General features: G+C 48.8%; 1 protein-coding gene and 1 gene segment (V, D, J or C); both read right to left on the bottom strand.

Moving 5' to 3' along the window:
* The window catches only part of LOC125451416 (immunoglobulin lambda-1 light chain-like), a 39,520-nt gene extending 37,709 nt beyond the window's left edge, over nt 1–1,811 (bottom strand). The window contains exons 1-2 of the mRNA XM_059645768.1: nt 1,764–1,811; nt 1,367–1,673 (exon numbers count right to left, since the gene is read on the bottom strand). Of these exons, the coding sequence (XP_059501751.1) occupies nt 1,367–1,673; nt 1,764–1,806 (350 nt within the window). The 5' untranslated portion in view covers nt 1,807–1,811. The remainder of the gene's footprint in view (nt 1–1,366; nt 1,674–1,763) is intronic.
* A 3,162-nt stretch (nt 1,812–4,973) lies between these two features.
* On the bottom strand, nt 4,974–5,534 carry LOC132209608 (Ig kappa chain V-VI region NQ5-61.1.2-like). The segment is given in 2 exon segments: nt 4,974–5,375; nt 5,471–5,534. Coding segments are annotated over 2 exon segments (348 nt in total).
* Between the last annotated feature and the right edge of the window lie 9,372 nt (nt 5,535–14,906).

Below are 14,906 nucleotides of genomic sequence, written 5' to 3'. Positions count from 1 at the left end.
AGATGGAGGTGCGGCTTGGGGTGGGAGGAAGGGATGGGTGAGAGGAAGAACAGGTTAGGGAGGCAGAGGCAGGTTGGACTGGTTTTGGGATGCAATGGGTGGAGGGGAAGAGCTGGGCTGGTTGTGTGGTGCAGTGGGGGAGGGGGCGAACTGGGCTGGTTTAGGGATGCGGTGGGGGAAGGGGAGATTTTGAAACTGGTGAAGTCCACATTGATACCATTGGGCTGCAGGGTTCCCAAGCGGAATGTGAGTTGCTGTTCCTGCAACCTTCGGGTGGCATCATTGTGGCACTGCAGGAGGCCCATGATGGACATGTCATCTAAAGAATGGGAGGGGGAGTGGAAATGGTTTGCGACTGGGAGGTGCAGTTATTTGTTGCGAACCAATGTGGTATACTGCATCCACTGTACCCGGTGTGGCTTCCTCTACATTGGGGAAACCAAGCGGAGGCTTGGGGACCGCTTTGCAGAACACCTCTGCTCAGTTCGCAATAAACAACTGCACCTCCCAGTCGCAAACCATTTCAACTCCCCCTCCCATTCTTTAGATGACATGCCCATCATGGGCCTCCTGCAGTGCCACAATGATGCCACCCGAAGTTTGCAGGAACAGCAACTCATATTCCGCTTGGGAACCCTGCAGCCCAATGGTATCAATGTGGACTTCACCAGTTTCAAAATCTCCCCTTCCCCCACCGCATCCCAAAACCAGCCCAGTTCGTCCCCTCCCCCCACTGCACCACACCAGCAGCCCAGCTCTTCCCCTCAACCCACTGCATCCCAAAACCAGTCCAACCTACCTCTGCCTCCCAAACCTGTTCTTCCTCTCACCCATCCCTTCCTCCCACCCCAAGCCGCACCTCCATCTCCAACCTACTAACCTCATCCCACCTCCTTGACCTGTCCATCTTCCCTGGACTGACCTATCCCCTCCCTACCTCCCCATCTATACTGTCCTCTCCACCTATCTTCTTTTCTCTCCATCTTCGGTCCGCCTCCCCCTCTCTCCCTATTTATTCCAGAACCTCCCTGATGAATGGTCTCCCCCATCCCCCTCCCTGATGAATGGTCTAGGCCCGAAACATCAGCTTTTGTGCTCCTAAGATGCTGCTGGACCTGTTGTGTTCATCCAGCCTCACACTTTATTATCTTGGATACTCCAGCAGCTGCAGTTCCCAATATCACAGGGTACGAAAGCTTGTGCTTTCAAATAAACCTGTTGGACTACTTGTACCGTGTGATTAGATCCAGCTGTGGTGTCGTCGCTACTTTACCCAAATAGGGGAGGAGTCTGTGAATTCCTCGAAATGTTTCGCTTCAAATCGTTCAGTGTTTTTGTACAAACTTTGTATTGATGTGTTGCACTGTGTATCCAGTACGCACAGTAATAGGTGGCGGTGTCCTCTGGCTCTAGTTTGTCGATTGTGAGGTAGAATACTTTGTTGTTAGATTTCCCGGCTTTGAACCGTTCACCGAATCCCGGATCCCGCGTTGCGCCTGATCCATAATAAAGGATTCGGGTGGGTGCCTGGCCCGGCTTGTGCTGGTACCAGTGAAGGGGATCAGTGGCAGTAATAGTTGCACCTTCGACTTCGCATTTGAATCTAGCGGTTTTACCCACAGTTTTGGTAATGGATGGGACAATCTGTTTCAGTGTTTGTGCAAAATATCCGCCTGAGGAAAGAATATACAGCGTTACAAAGGAACGATGTGATGGATGTGAATGAACAGCGGGATCTGAATAATAGCGTCAGAAACACATACAGGGCAAAGCGGTTACCGCAATGAGCCAGCAGTACAGCGACATGTTCACTCAATCTTCAACTGTTCTCTCCAGCTGCTGGTTAGAGACTAAAAGGAAACGATTCACTTCCTTCAAACCAATCAGTGAGATATTGGTCAGGGTTTCAAGCCCGCCCCCTGCACTGCAAGTTGGTTCTTTGCAATATAAACAGAAAATATTGGAAATACTGAAGCAGCAACTTTGGTGAGACAGAAACAGAGTTAACACTTCAGAGACCTGAGCAGGAAAGCGTTAAGACATTGACAGAGTGTTAAGCCCGTAAGAAGGCAGGGAAACAGGGAAGGGGGAGCTTTCAACAAAAGGGAAGTCTGTGACCGGCTGGAGGAAAGGGGAGTTAAATAACAAGAGGGATGAGAGGGCAAAGGGAACGGTGATGGTAATGGAAAGTGAACAGAAACAAAAGGTGGGCCCAGTGAAGGTGGAAACGGCGACAGCAGAATCATGAACAACACAGTGTGGAGCTGGAGGAACACAAAAGGACAGGCTGCATCAGAGGAGCAGGAAATTTGACGTTCCTGTCGGGACCCTTAAAGTTTAATTTCATCCTGAACATCTTAGCGTTTTAGGCGAAGTTAATGCCACTGTTTAGTGCTAACTATAATCATCTCTGAGCGACAGCGTTCTTTTTTTAAATAAAGATTTTGTTCAATCGTTCCAGACAATCCCCTCACGCTCCCCCCCCCCACCGACTCTTTCTCAATTACAATAGCTCAATTAGATCGAATCTTAATAATCTAAACTCAAGGCAATGTAAATCAAAATTATTGGACCTATTATTTTTTAACTTTGGAATGAATTGGACAGTATCAGAATGTTTGTCTTTTTTCATGCTGTTGTGGTAGATTATTGCACGTAATAACATTAGTCTTCCCGGCACAGGTCAACGATCTTTTATTGAGCCAACATTGGATGAGTCCACCCCAGCAAAAATTTCCCAGGTAACACTCTAACTCAACAAGCCTAATGGGTCTTCATACATTGCGCGTCACGAGGACAGGACATTACTCGAATTGAGAAATCGCCTGTTTTTGACATGCACGTTGCTATTTGCACATTCCACTCCTGGTCTCACCACTCCCAATTTTCCCAGGTGCCCGCTCATCTCCTGTGCCAAGTCTGCTCCCAATTCCCATCCTTGAATGATCCCGATTGCTTTGGCCTTTACCGGGCCATTGTCCGATTCTGTTTCCAGATGTGGCCGCCGGGTTAATGCTGGTTCAGCTACGTTGCATTTTTATGGAAACTGTGTGCTGCATCAGTGCGTGTTTCTGCAGTTTAACTCACTGCTCTTTTAGCCTGACCACATTTTTTCGTTAAGAAAATGTGAAAATAGATCGTAAATGATTCATGAAGTTCTCTAGAACCTCCTATCTCATTCTAATCAAAGCCGGAACTCAAAGTGGATTTACATGCTAACACATGTCATACCCAAAGTGATCCCTCACAATTGAAAACAAAGAGCCCGCCTCAAGCAGACATTTGCTCTTGTTCTGAATTGGAAAAGTCCATCAAATTCGCTTCCAATTTCACCCTGCCCTCACTATCACCTGGTCTATCTCTGACACCTCCCATCCCTTCTTTGACATCTCTACTTCCATTTTGGGGGATAGACTGGCCACTAATATCCACTATAAACCCACCAACTCCCACAGCTACCTGGACTATACATCATCACATCCCACTTCTGGTAAAGACTCCATCCCATACTCTCAGTTCCTCCGTCTCTGTCACATATGTTCAGATGAGGCCAACTTCGACAAGGGAGCCTCCAAAAAATCCACATTTTTCCTCAGACGAGGATTCTCCAGCTGCGTGTCGACCAAACCCATCTGCCGCACTTCCGCCCTCACCCCTACTCTTCCCTCCCTCAAGAGTGATTGGGTTCCCGTTGTGCTCACCTACCATCGCACCAGCATCCACATCGGGAAGATCATCAGACACTACTTCTGCCACCTCCAGTGTGATGCCACCACCAGGCACATATTCACCTACCCTCCCTAGCCCGCTTCTGCAGGGACAGTTCCCTCAAGAACACCCTGGTCCGCATTTCCTTCACTCCCAACACACCCCACGGCCCTAATGCACTTTCTCCTGCAACTGGTGAAGGTGTAACACCTGCCCATTTACCTCCTCTCACCCCACCATTCAAGGGTCCAAACATACCTTCAATGTGAAGCAACAATTCACCTGCAATTTGCAGAATCTAGTCTACTGCATTGGCTGCTCACAATGTGATCTCCTCTACTTTGGGGAAACCAAGCATAGACTGGCTGCCGGCTTCCAGAACACCCACGTTCTGCCTTCAAAATGACCCTGAACTACTTGTTGCCTGCCACTTTAACACACCACTCTGTTCCCTGGCCAACATCTCAGTCTCAAGCTAGCTGCAGTGTTCCAGTGTAGCTCAGAAGAAGCCAGAAGAAGTAGAGACATAACAAAGTGTGGAGCTGGATGAACACAGCAGGCCAAGCAGCATCTTAGGAGCACAAAAGCTGACGTTTCAGGCCTAGACCCCTCATCAGACCCTTCACCCTTCTGGTCCTAAGATGCTGTTTGGCCGGTTGTGTTCATCCAGCTCCACACTTTGTTATCTCGGATTCTCCAGCATCTGCAGTCCCGATTATCCCAGAAGAACTCCCTCTTTTTCGGCTTGAGGACCTTGCAGCCCTCCTGGCTCAATATCGAGTTCAATAATTTTAGGGCCTAGACTCTCCCATGACCTAGCTGTCTACCGCACACACCAGGCCCTGTTATCACGTAGCCTGCAATTACACACTACCTATTGTTAGTGACTAACAGTCTCCTGTAACAACTGCTCACCCTCTTAGCCAGATCGTTATCAACTCCGTTGTCTATCCAACTGCTCTTTTCATGCTCGATCCTCTCGTTTACTCCCGACCCCATCTAAGCCTTATTTTCTGCACATAAACCGACGTTTCCCCAACTATCGTAGCTCTGAGGAAGGGTCACTCGGCCCGAATAGTTAATTCTGATTTTTCTTCACAGATGCTGGAAGACCTGCTGAGCATTTTTCAGCAGCTACTGTTTTTGTTCTTTATTGACAGCGTCAGTAGTTCTTTCGGTTTTTATTCGATGATGTATTAAAAGCTTCATATTAAAATTTGTTTAATGCTGTATCTTCCAAGACTAAGTAGGACGATTTCCTACGTTAAAGGCGCTTTATAAATGCAAGCTGGTGTTGTTGGTGTGGGAGCTGAGTGTAGACCGAGCTGAAGCGCCGTGTATTTGTAAAGGCTTTCAGTCTCTGTTGAACACTGTGCTGTCCCAATAGGCGCAGTAATATGTGGCAGCGTCTTCCTTCTCGATGTTATTGATGATCAAAGTGCACAAAGTGTTCCTCTTATCCGCTTTAAACCTGCTGCCGAATTCCGGATCCCGTACGACGCTGCTGCCATAATAAAGTATTCTGGAGGGCGCCTGACCTTCCCGGCGCTGGTACCAATGGACCGTGGTGCTGCCGCTGTCTACGGTACATTTAAACCTGGCACTTTTACCGAGCTTGGTTACATACGATATCGGTGACTGTGTTATAGACTCAGCCAAACGCACATCTGGGAAAATAAAATTAACAAAGTTACGTTTTAAACGATGATGAATGAAGGACTGGCAACTAAGTAAACTTCAGTAAAGACACTTAAATACGCACAGGACAAAAGTAGCGCCACAATTACCCGGAACATGGTGCAGTGACCGGCTCGCTCGGTACTGGGTTACTGCTGCTCAGGGTCATGTCTATAAAGGAGGCGAGATCTCCTCTGCCTCTCCCACACCCCCAACCCCACACCAACCCCGCCCCTCAACGGCGGGAATTTCCGCTCTCAGCATAAATTGAACCCGCCCACTTTAATGCTCCTTCATAAAATGTGAGACCGCTTATTCTCCGTGTTTGTCATTGGTTTATTTTGCTTTCACAGACACGGGAAGTGTTAATTTAAAATCCCGTTTCGGGTTGTAAATTTTAAAGAAGTTGCTCCGAGTTAATCTGCTCACTTGCACTAGACTGGGAGGTGAGCGCGGGTAGACTCAGTGAGTGGAGTGGGCGGGGCGAGGAGTGAAGCAGACGCAACTGTAACAAAAATTATCAAATTTGACAGTGAATTCGCTCCATTCTCTCGAAGGGTGGATTCCCGAAATATTGGCAAAGAAATATATGTTCTGAACTCCTAATCATCTTAACTAAAGTTGTTGTTCATGATCCTGCTGTTCCCAGTAGGAAATCTACGGCAAACATCCCAACAAAATCTACATTCGGGGTACAAATGATCATTCACTGATAGGCGCAGTTCATCAGCCACCAACTAATTCCATGTCGGTGGGGTGGGCAATAAACAAAGGATTTGTCTGTAAAAATAGTGCTGCAATTATCATGGGAGATCTTAATCCGGATATTGATTGGTCAAACCAAGTCATTCAAACCAGATTGAGGAGGAGTTCCGAGAATGTATCTGCCCTAGTTTCCTCGAACAGTATGGAAGAGGATTAACGAGGGAAAAAGCTGTCTTGATCTGGTCCTGTATGTTGAAACAGGAATAGTAAAGGAACTCATTGGTAGGGATAACACAATGTGGAGTTGGAGGAACACAGGCCAGGCAGCATCAGAGGCCCAGGAGAGTCGACGATTTGTGCCTGGATCCTTCTTCAGAAAGGATCGTCTAGCGAGGTGAAATCACTGATCACGAAGTGTGGAGCTGGATGAACACAGCAAACCAAGCAGCATCTTAGGAGCACAAAACCTAACATTTCGGGCCTAGACCCTTCTTCAGAAAAGGGGGATGGGGAGAGGGATCTGAATTAAATAGGGAGAGAGGGGGAGGCAGACCGAAAATGAATAGAGGAGAAGATAGGTGGAGAGGAGAGGATAGGTGGGAAGGTAGGGAGGGGATAGGTCAAGTCCAGGGAGGATGGACAGGTCAAGGGGGCGGGATGAGGTTAGTAGGTAGGAAATGGAGGTGCGCCTTGAGGTGGGAGGAGGGGATAGGTGAGAGGAAGAACAGGTTAGGCAGGCGGGGACGAGCTGGGCTGGTTTAGGGATACAGTGGGGAAAGGGGAGATTTTGGGATGCAGTGGGGGTAGGGGCTTGTGAAATCCACATTGATACCATTGGGCTGCAGGGTTCCCAAGCAGAATATGAGTTGCTGTTCCTGCAACCTTCGGGTGGCATCATTGTGGCACTGCAGGAGGCCCAGGATCGACATGTTGTCTAAGGATTGGGAGGGGGAGTTGAAATGGTTCGAGGCCGGGAGGTGCAATTGTTTATTGCGAACTGAGCGGAGGTGTTCTGCAAAGCGGTCCCCATGCCTCCGCTTGGTTTCCCCAATGTAGAGGAAGCCACAATGGGTACAGCGGATGCAGTATACCACATTGGCAGATGTGCAGATGAACATCTGCTTGATGTGGAAAGTCATCTTGGGGTCTGGGACGGGGGTGAGGGAGGAGGTGTGGGGGCAAGTGTAGCATTTCCTGCGGTTGCAGGGGAAGGTGCCTGGTGTGGTGGGGATGGAGGGCAGTGTGGAGCGAACAAGGGAGTCACGGAGAGAGTGGTCTCTCCGGAAGGCAGACAAAGGTGGGGATGGAAAAACGTCTTTGGTGGTGGGGTCGGATTGTAGACGGCGGAAGTGTCGGAGGTTGATGCGTTGTATCTGGAGGTTGGTGGGGTGGTATGTGAGGACGAGGGGGATCCTCTTTTGGCGGTTATTGTGGGGGCGGGTGTGAAGGATGGCATGCGGGAAATGCGGGAGACACAGTCGAGAGCACTGTCGACCACTGTGGGGGGCTGGGGGGAGGTGCTGTCCTTGAAGAACAAGGACATCTGAGATATATGGGAGGAGAATGCCTCATCCTGGGAGCAAGTGCAGCGGAGGTGAAGGAATTGGGAATAGGGGATGTAATTTTTTCAGCAAGGTGGGTGGGAGGAGTTGTATTCTAGGAAACTATGGGAGTCGGTGGGCTTGAAATGGATATCGGTTTCTAGGTAGTTGCCTGAGATGGAGACAGAGAGGCCCAGGAAGGTGGGGGAGGTGTTAGAGATAGTCCAGGTGAACTTGAGGTTGGGGTGGAAGGTGTTGGTGAAGTGGATGAACTGTTCGAGCTCCTCTGGGGAGCATGAGGTCTGCAGTTCCAATTACCTCTGATCACAATTTTAACCTCACTGCGAAGGTGCAGTCACTGTTTGGTTGAATTTAAAATACAGATGGAGGGTGAGGAGTAAACTCCATGACTAGTGACTTGTTCTTAAACAAAGGAGACAGTTGGATCAGGAAGGATGTTACTAAAGTTGACTCGGAGCAAAAACTACATTGTGGGACAATTTAGGAACAGTGGAAGACTTCGGAGCGATTTTTCACAGTGCTCAGCAGAAGCATAGACCAGTGAAGAGGAAGGGCTGCATGAAAATCGATAACCAGCTGCAGAAAACTAACTAAATAAAGGAGTGTATGAAATTAAAAGTTAAAGCATACAAAGTGACAAAAATTAGTGAAAAATGTTTACATGTCAACAGAAAGCCACAAATAAAGCTATAAAGAAAGGTAACATAATGAGATTGAATTAGCTCAGAACAATTTCTACAAATACAAAAACCAAAAAAGAAACACAAACTGCTAGGGTAGGTATTGGTCCTTTAGTGGGGGAGAAGACGGATTTAATAATGGGAAAGGAAGAAATGACCAAGGCACAGACCAGGTATTTTGTGTTGGTTTTCACAGTGGAGACAGAAATAACCTGCCAATAACTAATGACAAGGAGGCAATGGTGGGTGAGGACCTCGAAATAATCATTATCACTGAAGATGTGGTGTTGACATGTGAATAGGGCTAAATGTTGACAAGTTTTCTGGCCAATGAGTTCGTGATAATTTATCAAAATTCAATGAATTCTGGAGCAGCTCCGGAGGATTGTAAAACAATAGATATGAAACCACGCTTTAAAAAAATTGAGGTAACCAAAAAATGGTTGATGTTAGCCCATTAATTTAACCTCCAAATTGCAAAAATGCTTGATTTTTTTATTTAAAAAAATATACTTTATTCAGAGAATGTACAAAAAATAAACATTCATACACCTGTCAAGTTCGTTTTTGGAGACCCTCACAGACTTGTTGCAATAACAAGACACTGACCTGTTTAGAAAAACACAAATCCTTTTATTACCAAGCAAGTACAAGCCATGGAGAATCATTGTACTCAACAGTGCACAGAGTGCAGAGTCTCGCAAGTAATTCTCCCCGAGCAGCGGACAGTCCCCGCGTTTTCTACTTTACAAAAGACATGATACATAAAACGATTTCACAATTTACAATGACATGATACATAAAACAATTACTACAACTGACAAAAACAGGATACCAAGCAATTATTACATCCAACAACATAAAAGACCAGGATATAGTATTGATTGCCAGTGAAGTAGCTGCTAATGGCAGGAGGCGATTTCGAGTTGTTGTCCGGGACAGATTGTGATTTCAAGTTGCCAGTATGTCTGGCTAGAACAAAATCAGTGCCCTGGCCCCTGTGTCAGTGACAGAAATTACATGCTTTAGAGGTTTCACACCTTTCCAAAATTTCCCCACCTAACCCTATTTGAAACAGTTTAATTCTAATTTTAATTCAGCCAGGAAGCTTCAGACAGTGTCTGCATACCGATGTGTGAGAAGATCAGGAGTTACAAAAGCTTTACACTGAATTCCTAGCTGGGCAGGAAGCTTCAGGGCAGTGCCTGCATACCGATGTGGAGGTAGATAAGAGTTTACTTCTATCAATTAAAGTCTCTGTATAGGAATCAAATGCAGATAAAAGACTAATTTATAGAAGTATAGAAATCAATGGGATATTATCACATTAACATCTCACACCTACCCCGTCATGCTAGCCGCTCCGGGCTACCCTGGGAGTACGTACACCAACTAAAAGGAAAACAAAACAAAACAAAACAAAACCCGGCGGTCATCTCACTGCACAGTCCCCGTTGGCCTCCTGAGCAGTTGGGGAAGGCTCCAGCGGGACCCAGTTACCGAATAGGGCCCCTGTTACATTGCGGCCGAAGGGTTTCATACCGTGGTCTTTCCCCACCGCGCCTTGGCGGCGGCTGCCCCAAGCTTTAGCGCGTCCCTCAGCACGTAGTCCTGGACCTTGGAGTGCGCCAGTCTGCAACACTCGGTCGGGGTCAGTTCTTTCAGCTGGCAGACCAGCAAGTTGCGGGCAGACCAAAGAGTGTCTTTCACCGCATTGATGGTCCTCCAGGCGCATTTGATGTTGGTCCCGGTGTGCGTCCCGGGAAGCAGCCTGTAGAGCACGGAGTCCCGCGTCACGGAGCTTCTCGGGACGAACCTCGACAAATACCACTGCATCCCCCTCCAGACCTCCTGCGCATAGGCACACTCCAGAAGGAGGTGATCGACAGTCTCGTTCCACCCCCGCAGCCACCTCGAGGGCAGCGTGCAGTGGCGCAGAGATTCCGGGCGTATCTCACTGGCAGAGCCCCTCTCACCGCCAGCTAAGCAATGTCCTTGTGCTTGTTTAAAAGTTCTGGCGATGAGGCATTCTGCCAAACGACTTTGGCAGTCTGCGTGGGGAACCACACAACGGGATCCACCCTCTCCTTTTCCGGAAGGGTCTCGACGATACTACGTGCTGACCACTGCCTGACGGCCTTGTGGCCAAAGGTGTTTCATTTCCAAAATTTCTCCACGAAGGACAGGTGGTACGGGACAGTCCAACTAGTTGGAGCGTTCCGCGGCAATGACGCCAGGCCCATCCCTTGCAACACCGGGGACAGGCAGAACCTCAGTAAGCAGTGACACTTGGTGTTTGCGTACTGAGGGTCTACGCACTGCTTGATGCAGCCACACACAAAAGGTAGCCATCAGGGTGAGGGTGGCATTCGGAACGCCCTTTCCCCCGTTTTCCAGGTCTTTGTACATGGTATCCCCGCGGACCTGGTCCATCCTCGACCCCCAAATGAAGTGGAAGATGGCCCGGGCGACCGCAGCGGTGCAGATGCGGGGAATAGGCCAGGCCTGCGCCACATACAACAGTAACGAAAGCCCCTTGCACCTGACAACCAGGTTCTTGCCCACGATGGAGAGGGACCGGAGCGTCCACCTGCCCAGCTTCTGCTTCAGTTTGGTGATATGCTCCTCCCAAGTCTTAGTGCACGCCCCAGCTCCACCAAACAAAACACCCAGCACCTTCAGGTAGTCTGTCCTGACGGTGAAGGGGATGAAGGAGTGGTCGTCCCAGTTCCCGAAGAACATGGCCTCGCTCTTACCCCTATTGACTTTGGCACCCGAGGCCAGTTCAAACTGGCCGCAGATGTCCAACAGCCTACTCACCAACCGACGATCGGTGCAGAAGACGGCGACATCATCCATGTACAGGGAGGTCTTGACCTGCAGGCCTCCGCTGCCTGGGATAGTCACGCCCTTCAGGCTCACGTCCTTCCTGATGGATGCGGCGAAGGGCTCCATGCAGCTCACGAACAAGGTAGGAGAGAGTGGGCAACCCTGCCTGACTCCAGATCTGACGGGAAAACTGTTCAATTCCCACCTGTTGATTGAGACCACAGCAGCAAACCCACAGTAGTCCAGCAGGACCCTCTTCACGAAGAAGATGTGGTCCACAGGTGCACGCTCATCAATACGCTAACGATGTTGGTGTAGAGCAGCCGGATCCAATTGCGGATGCCCTCCCCGAATGCCAATTTGGAGAGGACGTCCCTCATGTAAGCATGAGAGACCCTGTCGAAGGCCTTCTCCTGGTCCAGGCTGACGAGGCAGGCGTCCACCCTCCTGTCCTGTACGTAGGTGATCGTATCCCTGATGAGCGCAAGGCTCTCAGCGATCTTCCTGCCCAGCACAGCACAGGTTTGGTCAGGATGAATCACCGACTCGAGGACAGACCTGACCTGGTTGGCTATGACCTTGGCCAGGACATGATAGTCCATGTTCAATAATGAAATAGGACACCAATTCTTAATTTCTTCCCTCTCCCCCTTCTTCTTGTAAATGAGGGTGATGATGCCCTTCCTCATGGACGTGCACATTTCCCCTGCCCGACGTGCAATGTCGTACACCTCCAGCAGGTCCTGGCTGACCAGGTCCCACAGAGTACAATACAGCTCGACCGGTAAGCCGTCGCTCCCGGGAGTCTTGCTCCTCAGAGGATTTGAGGGCTCCGGTCAGCTCGTCCAGGGATATTAGCCGGTCCAGCCACTCCCGCGTGCCGAGGGCTAAGACCTCCCGTGTAGACAGGAACAACTCGGAGGCGGCACTGTCCGTGGGCTTCGTGTTGTACAGTCCGGCATAGTTCCTCAGGATGTCAGACTGACACAACATTACCGAGCCTTCGTCCTCCTTCAGCCGGCTAAGCACAGAGCTCTCTTTGTGCACCTTCTGAAAGAAGAAATGCAAGGAGCGGACTCTGGACAGGAAGATTATCTTGGAGGCCTGTGCAGCGAACAGCGAGGCTTGCAGTCCCCTTACCTTGCGGAGGTCCTCTGTGACATCAACCCCCATTGACTGAAGAAGAAGCAGGTTCTGCATCCTTTTCTGGAGACGTGACAGCTTTCCCCGCCTCTCTCTCACCTTCCAAACACACTTGAGGACAAAGAACCCCTTGATTTTATCCTTGACCATCTCCCACCAGTTGCCCGGAGAGTCAAAGAGGGATTTCACGGTTCTCCAACCAACGTACTCCCTCTTGAGCTCCCCGATGTTCTCTGAGGTCAACAGAGTGATGTTGAGCTTCCACGTCCCCTTGCCGGCCTGCTGGTCATCCTGTAAGTGACAGTCAGCCAGCAGGAGGCAGTGGTCAGAGAAGAACACCTGCTCGATTCCGGTGGACCCGACCAGGAACGCCCGCGACACAAACAGCAAGTCTATTCTTAAGTGGATAGACCCGTCTGGCTGTGACCAGGTGTATCTCCGCTGCGGTCCGTCTGCAGTGGTGCTGAAGGTGTCGAGCAGCTTGGTGTCCTTCACCGTGCCCATCCGGAATCTGGACATGACGTCCAGTTTACTTCCCCATGCCAGATCTTCCATCTGCAGCGATGATGCAGTTGAAGACTCCGGCTCGGGTGACCGGCCTGGACATAGCCAGCAGGGGTGGAAGCCGCTGCAGGACAGCCAACTGCTCATTCCGTACCGCTGGGGCGTACACGCTGATCAGCCTCAGGGGATCGTTCTTGTAGGTGACATCCACTACTAGGAGGCTCTCCCCCCCCCCAAGGTTACGTCAAAAAATCCTCCCCCGGGGAAATCCTGCAGGCAGTACATGTCCACAGCAGTCCAGCAGGACCCTTTTCACGAAGAATAGGCCAAAAAGAACAAAGGAAGAAATAGCAAAACATCTGGATTGGAATGCTCCCAGTAGCCAGACGCAGCGTGGGTTCATGAAAGGCAAGTCACATTTAACTAATTTACTGGAATTTTGTGTGGACGGTATGAGTGTGGAGGACAGGGGGGAAGCAGTGAATGTGGTGTAGCTGGATTTCCAGAAAGCATTGAACAAAGTGCTTCACAAAAGGCTTCTGCGTAATAAAGAAGTGCATAGCATTATGGGTAATGTATTAGCATAGATAGAAGATTGGTCAATTAACAAAATGTAAACGGTTAGGCTAATTGGTTGTTTTTTGTTTCCAGTGGCTAGTGGTATGATCAATGATGGGACCACAATTGTTTAACTGGGCCGACATAACCACAGTAGGCCAAGCTAAACGTAGACATGCATAGAATCTGAGAGTCATGGTTCTCCACCCGTAATGCAATCTCCAGACATACAGTATTGGACTCCACGTACAAGCACACACAGATCAAAACCTGAAATGACACTACTCACCATAAAGAATGAGACTGTAAAAATTCCAAGTGGAATAGAACAACATCACTTCATCAGAGGCTCCACTAGTGATGTCACCTAGCATGGTGTCAAAATGTCTGAACGAGAACAAGCCAGCTGGGTGAGCGAGGCAACAACTTCATCCACAAGCCCAGCTGCAGATCTTTGCCAAAACATTAAAGGTGCTTTGATTCCCTAATGTTGCAGATGATCATTGCTTAGCAATGTGTGAACTTCTCAGCTCAAGCCTGAATGTTATCCAGGTTCTGCGTCATATAGACACAGACAGATTCAATATCTGATTAATCATGAATGATTGTGAACATTGCAATCATCAGCAAATACTCTTCTTTCTCATCTAATGATGGACCAAATTGACATAGCACCACCCTGATGGCCTCCCAGCCATTAGGTTCATCAGCTGAGAGCGGCATATGACCATCAACAAAAGGTTTTCCACCCATCTTTGAGCGGATTACAAATTTCAAATGGCTGATGTGATGCAGTAGTAGTACCCTTATCACATCAACCAGGAGTTCTGGCTTCAAGTCCCAACTGTGCCAGAGGGGTGTCAAAATGTGTCTGATCTAGTTTATTGAAAAAGATCACATAAAAATTCAGAGGTTTCATAGTACACATTTAGAACTCCTGCACAATCCGCCCATCTGCATATCACTGTGCTGCCTCCCATTTTTCGTACAGGAATACATGTGCAGACAAAGTGATGGCCAAGATTAGGATAGTGTTTTTACGGTATGAGCTGCTATTATATTCATTGAACAGTCTATGTATAGAATACCCCAAGTGTGAGTAAGAGATATTGTAATTGATCTAATGCCAACAGCGAGCAATTCATCTGTTTTACAACAATGAATATTACAGTACAGGAACAGGCCCTTCGGCCCCCCATCCTGCACTGATATGCTGCCCATCACAACTAAGACTCCCTACCTTTCAGAGGACCATCTCTCTCTCTTCCTATCCTTTTCATGTATTTGTCAAGATGTCCTTCAAAAGTCACGATAGCATCTGCTTCCACTACCTCCCCCAGCAGCGAGTTCCAGGCACCCACCACCCTCTGTATAAAAAACTTGCAACCTCACACCTCACACTTAAACCCATGGCCCCTGGTAACTGACTCTTCCATCCTGGGAAAATGCTTCTGACTATCCACTCTGTCCATGCCCTTGATCATCTTGTAGACCTCTATCAAGTTGCTTCTCTACCTCCGTCGTTCCAGTGAGAACAACT

Source organism: Stegostoma tigrinum, chromosome 5 (assembly GCF_030684315.1).
Source record: "Stegostoma tigrinum isolate sSteTig4 chromosome 5, sSteTig4.hap1, whole genome shotgun sequence".
Taxonomy (NCBI): domain Eukaryota; kingdom Metazoa; phylum Chordata; class Chondrichthyes; order Orectolobiformes; family Stegostomatidae; genus Stegostoma; species Stegostoma tigrinum.
Note: the sequence above shows the minus strand (reverse complement) of the source record. Positions and strands in the feature narration are given on the sequence as shown.